The 13,248-nt window shown below is 38.0% G+C and overlaps 1 protein-coding gene across 3 annotated transcripts in view; it reads right to left on the bottom strand.

Annotated features, from left to right (window-relative positions):
• Positions 1-987: 987 nt before the first annotated feature.
• Positions 988-13,248, bottom strand: part of EDIL3 (EGF like repeats and discoidin domains 3) — a 428,938-nt gene continuing 416,677 nt past the window's right edge. For all 3 annotated transcript variants that reach the window (XM_081232430.1, XM_081232432.1, XM_081232431.1), the window contains one exon: positions 988-2,059. In XM_081232430.1, the coding sequence (XP_081088556.1) occupies positions 1,910-2,059 (150 nt within the window). In that variant the 3' untranslated portion in view covers positions 988-1,909. The remainder of the gene's footprint in view (positions 2,060-13,248) is intronic.

The following is a 13,248-nucleotide window of genomic DNA, read 5'->3' on the forward strand; positions in this document are numbered from 1 at the left end:
GTGAGTGTGTGTATGGCTTGGGACCTAAGCAATTATTTGTAACATGACCTTAAAATTTAGCAAATTAAAAATACTTAAATTCCTAATTTAAAATTATCTTAAAAAGATGATATTGATGACATGGCAATTTTGTTTTTGAAAGAAAGATGCTAAAAACTGATCACCATTTCAGATGCTTCAAATCAACAATTTTATAATAAGAGCCTGAAGCAGAAAGCATGTGGGCATAGGACAAATATGTGGCCAGCCAGTCCTAATTTTGCTCTTATTAAAAATGCCATTATGATTGACTTTCTCTTTAAATTCTTCACTATGATTGAAGACCCACTCCATATATACATCATCAAGAAATGCTGTTAACACATGGACAGACAAGACAGTAACATTCTAGTGGCTTCTGTTATGCAGCACAAACAATAAGGAAAAAAAGAACTTAGCAGTGTTGTACAGGACGTCAATGTTTTGTACACATACCATACTTTCTTTTTCAGGACACAATTTAAAACCCCAGTAATTCTGTGTCTAAGCCTTATAAAAGAAATACTTGTAAAGCTTATAAATTAGATGTTGAGGACTTTCATGGAGGCAGTGTGAGCCTTAATTTGAGAGAATGGCAATGAAATCTCATTATCAATAACAAATCATTATGATAATTTCTTATTATTTTTTCAGGACCTTTGAAGCAAAATAGATAGAAATCAATTTTCACCCTGAAAATGGTTTTTGTCATTAGTAAACGCTTCTCTTCTCACAAATGTCTATGCACTGTGCTTTCCTGAGAAACCACCACTAATTTCAAACCTCAATAAAATTCTAGTTTCACAGGAAGTGCAGAGATGAAGAAAGAAATGATGAATATGCTTGGCCAAGTTATGCAGCACTGTGTCAATATTTGCTAAAAAAAATAGACAATTTTTCTCTTATTTTAAAGTAAAGATAAGGCTATGGAAATACCATCAAAACAAAGATTTAAATTTTTTCTTAAAGAAACAAACATAATGTGATTTTGTTGTTAATTTTGCAAAATGGTAGTATTTCCTTTATAAAGGAAATATTTGGAGATTACATAGTTATAGCTTCCTTCAAAAACAAGAGAATTGCAGATTCAATCTACTGATACTAAATATGCTCAATCTACTGATAATCATGTTTCATATACATATGTATATATATGTGTATATGTATGTGCGTGTGTATATATATATATATATATACACACACACACACAAACATGATACTTCTTTTAGGCAAGTAATAGGACAAAAGTCAATTGGGAAAAGTATGGACTTATTCAGGTAATATATAATATATAGAATATAGAATAGCATTAAGAGAAAGATCACATAATCTCTGATTAGAAATAAAAGTAAGATGAGAATCATAATTTCAGTTAGTACTGCATGTTACAGATTCTTCTTCAAATTTTGGTTAGTGTTTGTCAGGCACAGGGAAATAATTAGGATAATATAGACTCATTACAGAAGGGAAAAAAACATTGCTAACATTGCAGTATTTTTATAAGAACAAGTTGAGTATTGATTATGAAAGCTCTAACAACTCTTGCTTTTATTTGATAACTATGAGATTTTTTTTTACCCTTGCTATCTATCAAGAGTGCTACTTTCTTTGCCTAATATATTTCAACCAGTATGAAGAAGTCAGAAAACAATGCGAAAAGTAATTCTCAGCTAATGTGATGTTGCTTAAGAAATTTAAATGATAAATATCAAATTAAACCTTTGAAAAGGCAGGCTTAGACCTCCTTAAGAAGACAGTTAATGTGGCCTACCGTAATTTGATCACTTTTTCATGAAAAATTCCATTCAGTTTCCGATAGATTTTGCAGAGTTCATTCCGTGGAGATACTTTTAGGGAAATAGAGAGGAGGGTTGTGGGCTGTGGGGTCTCCTCACTCCTCCTCTGTGCAGCCCAGCAGCTCCGACCGCAGCGTGATCCTCCCATACCAAGACCAAGGAAGGATCCTTATGTGCCGTGCATAGATGGGAGGGTCAATGACGTTTTTTCTGTGGGTATCATTGTCAAAATTGCCCTGGAAAACCTAGTAAAGATGAACAGACTATCAATCATATGGCCTTCTTTTTCTTGGGAATTATTTTTATTATTTTCTTGTTTGGATCATTTTTCTCATATGTGAGATTTGAAACTAATCTTGTTATATTTTTCAAGACATAATTCAGCTTCTTTTTAATAATCATCTTTAAATTGACTAGCCAATGAATGTTTAAAGACTTAAATAAGTTGAAAATGTATTTCAACTGTCTGAGGCAGGAATACATAGATTTATCATTTTTTTTAAAAGGTCAGGTTTTTTTTTTTTTTAATGCAACAGATATTTATTTTTTGCTTCTGTCACAGGCTGCTGTTGGTTAGGCAGCTTGCTGAAGGTTTTTTCTTCTAAGGAGTAATGCAGAGATCCAGGCTGTTGCAAGTTACCACCATTGTATGAAAAACGCGGCATCCACATTCATAAGGGGCAATGAAAGAGAAAGCTGTTGGATTACACAGGATGTTTTAAAAAAAAAACAGGTATGGAAGCAGCTTAAATCATTTCTGGATACATCTCATTGACCTCAACTAATTATATGACCTCAGCCCAACTGCAAAGGAGGCTGGGAAATGGAGAGGAGCATGTGGATATCTGGTGAGCATAACGGTCTCTATCACAATGTCTTTGGCTTACTTCTCACATAGAGAACAAAATTAACCCATTATCAAAAGAGACAACCACAATCAATGCTAGTAACTACTTTTTTCTTGCCTTGTCTATTAATTCCTGGATCCATACAATACTCTTGTGACCTATAATATTCTGACATGTTGGCATCCCATGACTTCTTCATACTTCTTTTCTTTCAAAGCTTTTTTGAGGTGTTTATGTCCATTTTTCTCCTCCTCTGTGAGGAGGAGCCCGTGGGAATCTGGTTTTGAAGGTCAGCAGGATTTGACTGCAGGAATTCCATAGGACAGGGGGAAACAGAAACTCCACTCTTGGAGGATGCACACAAGGTCTCGTGCACACAAGGACTCAAGGAAAAAAGGAGTGACCTCCAAAGAGACTGGGCCAGACCTACCTGCTAGTATTGGAGGGTCTCCTGTGGAGGCAGAGGGCAACTGTGGCTCATTGCCAGGACAAAGACACTGGCAGTGGCAGCTCTGATGAGTTCTCATTCTGTGAGCCCTCCTGGAGGCTGCCATTTCCTCCTCACACCTAGCCTTACCCAACAGCCTGTAGGCTCCAGTGTTGAGTCTCCTCAGGCCAAACAACCAACAGGGTGGAAACACAGCTCCACCCATCAGCAGACAGTTTGCTTAAAGTCTTCCTGAGCACAGCCCTGCCCACCCACCAGTGGTCAGGATCCAGTCCCTCACACCAGGAAGCCTGCACAAGCCTCTTAGACAGGCTCATCCACCAGGGGGCAGAGAGCAGAAGCAAGAAGAATTACAACCTAGCAGCCTGCAGAATGATCAATCAAAGAACGATCAATCAAAGAAAATTAGACAAAATGAGATGGCAGAAGGGTATGTCCTAGATGAAGGAACAAGATAAAACCCCAGAAGAACAACTAAGTGAAGTGCAGATAGGCAATCTACCCAAAAAAGAATTCAGAGTAATGATAATAAGGATGATCCAAGATCTTGGAAAAAGAATGGAGGTACAGATCAAAAAAATGCAAGAAATGTTTAACAAAGACCTAGAAACAAACAGAGATGAATAATAGAATAAATGAAATGAAAAATATACTAGAAGGAATCAATAGCAGAATAACTGAAGCAGAAGAATTGATAAGTGATCTGATAGACAGAATGGTGGAAATCACTGCTGCAGAACAGAATAAAGAAAAAAGAATGAAAAGAAATGAAACAGCCTGAGACACCTCTGGGACAACATAAACACACCAACATTCACATTACAAGGGTCCCAGAAGGAGAAGAGAGATAGAAAGGACCTGAGAAAATATTTGAAGAGATAATAGCTGAAAAATTCCCTGACATGGGAAAGGAAATAGTCACCCAAGTCCAGGAAGCACAGAGAGTCCCAGGCAGGCTACACCTAAGGAGGAACACACCAAGACACATAGTAATCAAGATGACAAAAAAATAATAAAAGCAACAAGGGAAAAGCAACAGATAACACACAAGGGAATTCTCATAAGGTAATCAGCTGATCTCTCAGCAAAAACTCTACAAGCTAGAAGGGAGTGGCACTATACATATAAAGTGAGGAAAGGGAAGAACCTACAACCAAGAATACTCTATCCAGCAGGGCTCTCATTCAGATTCAACAGAGAAGTCAAAGCTAAGATTATTTAGCACCACCAGACCAGCTTTGCAACAAATGCTAAAGGAACTTCTCTAGGTGGAAAAGAAAAGGCCACAACTACAAATGAGAAAATTATAAATGGGAAAGCTCAGAGGTAAAGGCAAACATACAGTAGAAGTAGAAAATCATCCACACACAAATATGATATCAAAGCCAGCAACTGTGAGAAAAAGAGAGTACAAATGCAGGATGCTGGAAATGTACTTGAAATTAAAAGACCAGCAACTTAAACAATCTTGTTTATATACAGACCACCTTTATCAAAACCTCATGGTCACTGCAAACTGAAAATCCACAATAGGTACACACACACAAAAGAAAAATGAGTCTAAACACAGCACTAAAGTCAGTCATCAGATGACAAAAGAAGAGAACAAGCGAGGAAGGGAAGAAAAAAGACCTACAAAAAGAAAACCAAATGGCAGTAAGAACATACATATCAATAATTACCTTAAGCATAAACAGATCAAATGCTCCAACTAAAAGACATAGACTGGCTGAATGGATACAAAAACAAGACCCATATATATGCTGTCTAAGAGAGACCCACTTCAGATCTAGGGACACATATAGACTGAAAGTGAGGAGATGGAAAAAGGTATTCCATGCAAATGCGAATCAAAAGCTGGAGCAGCAATACTCATATCAGACAAAATAGACTTTAAAATAAAGACTGTTACAAGAGACAAAGAAGGACACTACATAATGATCAAGGAATCCAAGAAGAAGATATAATAATTGTAAATACATGTGCCCCAAAACATAGGAGCACCTCAATATATAAGGCAGATGCTAAAATCTATAAAAGGAGAAATCAACAGTAACACAATAATAGTGGGGAACTTTAATACCCCACTTTCATCAATGGACAGATCATCCAGATAGAAAATCAATAAGGAGACAGAAGGCTTAAGTGACACATTAGACCAGATAGGCTCAATTATAGGACATTCCATCTGAAAGCAGCAGAATACACTTTCTTCTCAAATGTACATGGAACATTCTCCAGGATAGATCACATACTGAGACACAAATAAAGTGTTGGTAAATTTAAGAAAATTGAAATCATATCAAGCATCTTTTCCAACTACAAAGCTATGAGATTAGAAATCAATTACAGGAAAAAAAAACCTGTATAAAACACGAACACCTGGAGGTTAAATTTGGTGAAGTTACAGGATACAAAATTAATACAGAGAAATCTGTTGTATTTCTACACACTAACAATGAAAGATCAGAAAGAGGAATTAAGGAAATAATACCATTTACTATTGCTTCAAAAAGAATAAAATACCTAGGAATAAACCTACCTAAGGAGGCAAGAGACCTGTATTCCAAAAACTGTAAGATGCTGATGAAAGAAATAGAAGATGACAGAAACAGATGGAAAGATATACCATGTTCTAGGATTGGAAGAATCAATATTGTGAAAATGACTACACTACCCAAGGCAAACTATAGGTTCACTGCAATCCCTATCAAATTACTAATGGTATTTTTCACAGAACTAGAACAATAAATTTTAAAATATGTATGGACACATAAAAGACCCTGAATGGGCAAAGCAATTTTGAGATAGAAAAACAGAGCTGGAGGAATGAGGCTCCCTGACTTCAGACTATACTACAAAGGTACAGTCATCAAAGCAGTACGGTGCTGGCATAAAAAACAGAAATATAGATCAATGGAACAGAATAGACATAAACCCATGCACCTATGGTCAATTAATCTATGACAAAGGAGGCAAGAATATACAGTGCAGTGGAGAAAAGACAGTCTCTTCAATAAATGGTGTTGGGATAAATGGACAGCTACAAGTAAAAAAATGAAATGAGAACATTCTTTAACACCATGCATAAAAATAAACTCAAAATGGATTAAGGACCTAAATGTAAGACTGGATACTATAATACTCTTAGGGGAGAAACTAGGCAGAACATTCTTTGACATAAATTGCAGCAGTATCTTTTTTAATCCATCTCCTAGCATAATGAAAACAAAAATAAACAACTGGGACCTAATTAATCTTAAAAGCTTTTGCACAGCAAAGGAAACCATAAACAGAATGAAAATACAACCCACGGAATGGGAGAAAATATTTGCAAATGCTGTGACAGAAAAGGGATTAATCTCCAAAATTTACAAAGAGCTCATGTAGCTCAATGTCAAAAAAATAAAAAAACTGGAAGATGGTGGAAGAGTAAGACGCGGAGATCACCTTCCTCCCCACAGATACATCAGAAATACACGTGGAACAACTCCTACAGAACACCTACTGAACGCTGGCAGAAGACCTCAGACCTCCCAAAAGGCAAGAAACTCCCCAGGTACCTGGATAGGGCAAAAGAAAAAAGAATAAACAGAGACAAAACAATAGGGACAGGACCTGCACCAGTGGGAAGGAACTGTGAAGGAGGAAAGGTTTCCACACACTAGGAAGCCCCTTCGCGGGAGGAGACTGTGGGTGGCGGAGGGGGGAAGTTTCAGGGCCGCAGAGGAGAGCGTAGCAACAGGGGTGCAGAGGGCGAAGCGGAGAGATTCCTGCACAGAGGATCGGTGCTGACCGGCAATCACCAGCCCAAGAGGCTTGTCTGTTCACCCGCCGGGGCAGGCGGGTCTCGGAGCTGAGGCTCGGGCTTCTGTCAGAGTGAAGGGAGAGGACTGGGGTTGGCGGCGTGAACACAGCCTGAAGGGGTTAGTGTACCACGGCTAGTCCGGGGAAAAGTCTGGACCTGCCGAAGAGGCAAGAGACTTTGTCTTCCCTCTTTGTTTCCTGGTGCGCGAGGAAAGGGGATTGAAAGCACTGCTTAAAGGAGCTCCAGAGATGGGCGCAAGCCGCAGCTAACAGTGTGGACCTCAGAGACGGGCATGAGACACTAAGGATGCTGCTGCCACCACCAAGAAACCTGTGTGTGAGCACAGGTCACTATCCACACCTCCCTTCCGGGGAGCCTATGCAGCGCACCACTGCCAGGGTCCCGGGATCCAGGGACAATTTCCCTGGGAAAACGCATGGCACGCCTCAGGCTGATGCAACGTCCCGCCGGCCTCTGCTGCTGCAGGCTCGCCCCACATCATGCCCCTCCCTCTCCCCGGCCTGGGTGAGCCAGAGCCCCTGATTCAGCTGCTCCTTTAACCCCGTCCTGTCTGAGCGAAGAACAGACGCCTTCCAGCGACCTACACGCAGAGGCGGGGCCAAATCCAAAGCTGAGCCTCGGAAGCTGTGCGAACAAAGAAGAGAAAGGGAAATCTCTCCCAGCAGCCTCAGGAGCAGCGGATTAAATCTCCGCAATCAACTTGATGTACCCTGCATCTGTGGAATATCTGAGTAGACAACAAATCATCCCAAATTGAGGAGGTGGACTTTGACAGCACGATTTATTACTTTTTCCCCTTTTCCTCTTTTTGTGAGTGTGTATGTGTAAGCTTCTGTGTGAGATTTTGTCTGTATAGCTTTGCTTTCACCATTTGTCCTAGGGTTCTATCTGTCCGTATTGTTTTGTTTGTTTTTTACTTAAAAATTTTTTTTCTTAATTATTTTTTATTTTAATAACTTTATTTTATCTTTATTTTATTTTATCTTCTTTCTTTCTTTCTCTCTCTCTCCCCCAGTCTCTCTTTCCTTCTTTCTTTCTTTCTTCCTTCCTTCGTCCCTCCCTCCCTCACTCTTTTTCTTTCTTTCTTTCTTCTCCTGTTTATAAGAGCCAACTTCAGGACACTGGTCAATAAAAGACCTCCCAGCTCCACATAATATCAAATGGCAAAAATCTCCCAGAGATCTCCATCTCAACACCAACACCCAGCTGCACTCAAGGACCAGCAAGCTACAGTGCTGGACACCCTAAGCCAAACAACAAGCAAGACAAGAACACAACCCCACCCATTATCAGAGAGGCTGCCTAAAATCATAAGTCCACAGACACCCCAAAACACACCACCAGATGTGGACCTGCCCACCGGAAAGACAAGATTCAGCCTTATCCACCAGAACACAGGTACTAGTCCCCTCCACCAGGAAGCCTACACAACCCAGTGAAACAACTTTAGCCACTGGGGAAAGACACCAAAAACAACGGGAATTACGAACCTGAAGCCTTCAAAAAGGAGACCCCAAAAACAGTAAGATAAGGAAAATGACAAGACAGAAAAACACACAGCAGATGAAGGAGCAAGATAAAAACCCACCAGACCTAACAAATGAAGAGGAAATAGGCAGTCTACCTGAAAAAGAATTCAGAATAATGATAGTAAAGATGATCCAAAATCTTGAAAATTGAGAAAATGCAAGAAACATTTAACAAGGACCTAGAAGAATTAAAGATGAAACAAGCAACAACACAATAAATGAAATTAAAAATACTCTAGAAGGGATCAATAGTAGAAAAACTGAGGCAAAAGAACAGATAAGTGACCTGGAAGATAAAATATTGGAAATAACTACTGCAGAGCAGAATAAAGGAAAGAGAATGAAAAGAACTGAGGACAGTCTCAGAGACCTCTGGGACAACATTAAATGCACCAACATTCGAATTATAGGGGTTCCAGAAGAAGAAGAGAAAAAGAAATGTACTGAGAAAATATTTGAAGAGATTATAGTTGAAAACTTCCCTAATATGGGAAAGGAAACAGTTAATCAAGTCCAGGAAGCACAGAGACTCCCATATAGGACAAATCCAAGGAGAAATATGCCAAGACACATATTAATCAAACTGTCAAAAATTAAATACAAAGAAAACATATTAAAAGCAGCAAAGGAAAAACAACAAATAACACACAAGGGAATCCCCATAAGGCTAACAGCTGATCTTTCAGCAGAAACTCTGCAAGCCAGAAGGGACAGGCAGGACATATTTAAAGTGATGAAGGAGAAAAACCTACAACCAACATTACCCATCAAGGATCTCATTCAGATTTGATGGAGAAATTAAAACCTTTACAGACAAGCAAAAGCTGAGAGAGTTCAGCACCACCAAGCCAGCTTTACAACAAATGCTAAAGGATCTTCTCTAGGAAGGAAACAGAAGAGAAGGAAAACACCTACAATAACAAACCCAAAACAATTAAGAAAATGGGAATAGGAATATACATATCGATAATTACCTTGAATGTAAATGGATTAAATGCTCCCACCAAAAGACACAGACTGGCTGAATGGATACAAAAACAAGACCCATATATATGCTGTCTACAAGAGACCCACTTCAGACCTAGGAACACATACAGACTGAAAGTGAGGGGATGGAAAAAGATATTCCATGCAAATGGAAACCAAAAGAAAGCTGGAGTAGCAATTCTCATATCAGACAAAATGGACTTTAAAATAAAGACTATTAGAAGAGACAAAGAAGGACACTACATAATGATAAAGGGATCGATCCAAGAAGAAGATATAACAATTGTAAACATTTATGCACCCAACATAGGAGCACCTCAATACATAAGGCAAATACTAACAGCCATAAAAGGAGAAATCGACAGTAACACAATCATAGTAGGGGACTTTAACACCCCACTTTCACCAATGGTCAGATCATCGAAAATGAAAATAAATAAGGAAACACAATCTTTAAATGATACATTAAACAAGATGGACTTAATTGATATTTATAGGACATTCTACCAAAAAACAACAGAATACACATTTTTCTCAAGTGCTCATGGAACATTCTCCAGGATACATCATATCTTGGGTCACAAATCAAGCCTTGGTAAATTTAAGAACATTGAAATTGTATCAAGTATCTTTTCTGACCACAATGCTATGAGACTAGATATCAATTACAGGAAAAGATCTGTAAAAAATACAAACACATGGAGACTAAATAATACACTGCTTAATAACGAAGTGATCACTGAAGAAATCAAAGAGGAAATCAAAAAATACCTAGAAACAAATGACAATGGAGACACAATGACCCAAAACCTATGGGATGCAGCAAAAGCAGTTCTAAGAGGGAAGTTTATAGCAATACAATCCTACTTTAAGAAACAGGAAACATCTCGAATAAACAACCTAACTTTGCAACTAAAGCAATTAGAGAAAGAAGAACAAAAACCCCCAAATTTAACAGAAGAAAATAAATCATAAATATCAGGTCAGAAATAAATGTAAGAGAAATGAAGGAAATGATAGCAAAGATCAATAAAACTAAAAGCTGCTTCTTTCAGAAGATAAACAAAATTGATAAACCATTAGCCAGACCCATCAAGAAAAAAAGGGAGAAAATTCCAGTCAATAGAATCAGAAATGAAAAAGGAGAAGTAACAACTGACACTGCAGAAATACAAAAGATCATGAGAGATTACTATAAGCAACTCTATGCCAGTAAAATGGACAACCTGAAAGAAATGGACAAATTCTTAGAAATGCACAACCTGCCAAGACTGAATCAGGAAGAAATAGAAAATATGAACAGGCCAATCACAAGCACTGAAATTGAAACTGTGATTAAAAATCTTCCAACAAACAAAAGCCCAGGACCAGATGAATCACAGGCGAATTCTATCAAACATTTAGAGAAGAGCTAACACCTTTCCTTCTCAAACTCTTCCAAAATATAGCAGAGGGAGGAACACTCCCAAACTCATTCTACGAGGCTACCATCACCCTGATACCAAAACCAGACAAGGATGTCACAAAGAAAGAAAACTACAGGCCAATATCACTGATGAACATAGATGCAAAAATCCTCAACAAAATACTAGTAAACACAATCCAAAAGCACATTAATGGATCATACACCATGATCAAGTGGGGTTTATTCCAGGAATGCAAGGATTCTTCAATATACATGAATCAATCAATGTGATACACCATATTAAAAAATTGAAGGAGAATAACCATATGGTCATCTCAATAGATTCAGAGAAAGCTTTTGACAAAATTCAACACCCATTTATGATAAAAACCCTCCAGAAAGTAGGCATAGAGGGAACTTTCCTCAACATAATATAGGCAATATATGACAAACCAACAGCCAACATCATCCTCAATGGTGAAAAACTGAATGGTTTTCCACTAAGATCAGGAACAAGACAAGGTTGCCCACTCTCACCACTCTTATTCAACATAGTTTTGGATGTTTTAGCCACAGTAGTCAGAGAAGAAAAGGAAATAAAAGGAATCCAAATCAGAAAAGAAGAAGTAAAGCTGTCACTGTTTGCAGATGACATGATAGTCTACATAGAGAATCCTAAAGATGCTACCAGAAAATTACTAGAGCTAATCAATGAATTTGATAAAGTAGCAGGATACAAAATTAATGCACAGAAATCTCTGGCATTCCTATACACTAATGATGAAAAATCTGAAAGTGAAATCAAGGAAACACTCCCATTTACCATTGCAACAAAAAGAATAAAATATCTAGGAATAAACCTACATAAGGAGACAAAAGACCTGTACGCAGAAAATTATAAGACACTGATGAAAGAAATTAAAGATGATACAAACAGATGGAGAGATATACCATGCTCCTGGATTGGAAGAATCAATATTGTGAAAATGACTCTACGACCCATGGCAATCTACAGATTCAATGCAATCCTTATCAAACTACCAATGGCATTTTTCACAGAACTAGAACAAAAAATTTCAAAATTTGTTTGGAAAAACAAAAGACCCCGAACAGCCAAAGCAATCTTGAGAACGAAACACGGAGCTGGAGGAATCAGGCTCCCTGACTTCAGACTATACTACAAAGCTACAGTAATCAAGACAGTGTGGTACTGGCACAAAAACAGAAAGTTAGATCAATGGAACAGGATAGAAAGCCCAGAGATAAACCCACGCACATATGGTCAACTTATCTTTGATAAAGGAGGCAGGAATGTACAGTGGAGAAAGGATAGCCTCTTCAATAAGTGGTGCTGGGAAAACTGGACAGGGACATGTAAAAGTATGAGATTAGATCATTCCCTAACACCATACACAAAAATAAGCTCAAAATGGATTAAAGACCTAAATGTAAGGCCAAAAACTATCAAACTCTTAGGGAAAACATAGGCAGAACACTCTATGACATAAATCACAGCAAGATCCTTTTTGACCCACCTCCTAGAGAAATGGAAAAATCAATCAATCAATCAATAAATGGGACCTAGTGTAACTTCAAAGCTTTTGCACAGCAAAGGAAACCATAAACAAGATGAAAGGAGAACCCTCAGAATGGGAGAAAATATTTGCAAATGAAGCAACTGACAAAGGGTTAATCTCCAAAATTTACAAGCAGCTCATGCAGCTCAATAACAAAAAATCAAACAACCCAATCCAAAAATGGGCAGAAGACCTAAATAGACATTTCTCCAAAGAAGATATACAGATTGCCAACAAACACATGAAAGAATGCTCAACATCATTAATCATTAGAGAAATGCAAATCAAAACTACAATGAGATATCATCTCACACCAGTCAGAATGGCCATCATCAAAAAATCTAGAAACAATAAATGCTGGAGAGGGTGTTGAGAAAAGGGGACACTCTTGCACTGCTGGGGGGAATGTGAATTGGTACAGCCACTATGGAGAACAGTATGGAGGTTCCTTAAAAAACTACAAATAGAACTATCATATGACCCTGCAATCCCACTACTGGTTATATACCCTGAGAAAACCATAAGTCAAAAAGATTAATGTACCAAAATGTTCATTGCAGCTCTATTTACAATAGCCAGGAGATGGAAACAACCTAAGTGCCCATCATCGGATCAATGGATAAAGAAGATGTGGCACATATATACAATGGAATATTACTCAGCCATAAAAAGAAATGAAACTGAGTTATTTGTAGTGAGGTGGATGGACCTAGAATCTGTCATACAGAGTGAAGTAAGTCAGAAAGAGAAAGACAAATACCATACGCTAACACATATATATGGAATCTAAGAAAATAAATGTCATGAAGAA

Source organism: Mesoplodon bidens, assembly GCF_964165515.1.
Source record: "Mesoplodon bidens genome assembly, chromosome: 4".
In the NCBI taxonomy this organism is placed as follows: domain Eukaryota; kingdom Metazoa; phylum Chordata; class Mammalia; order Artiodactyla; family Ziphiidae; genus Mesoplodon; species Mesoplodon bidens.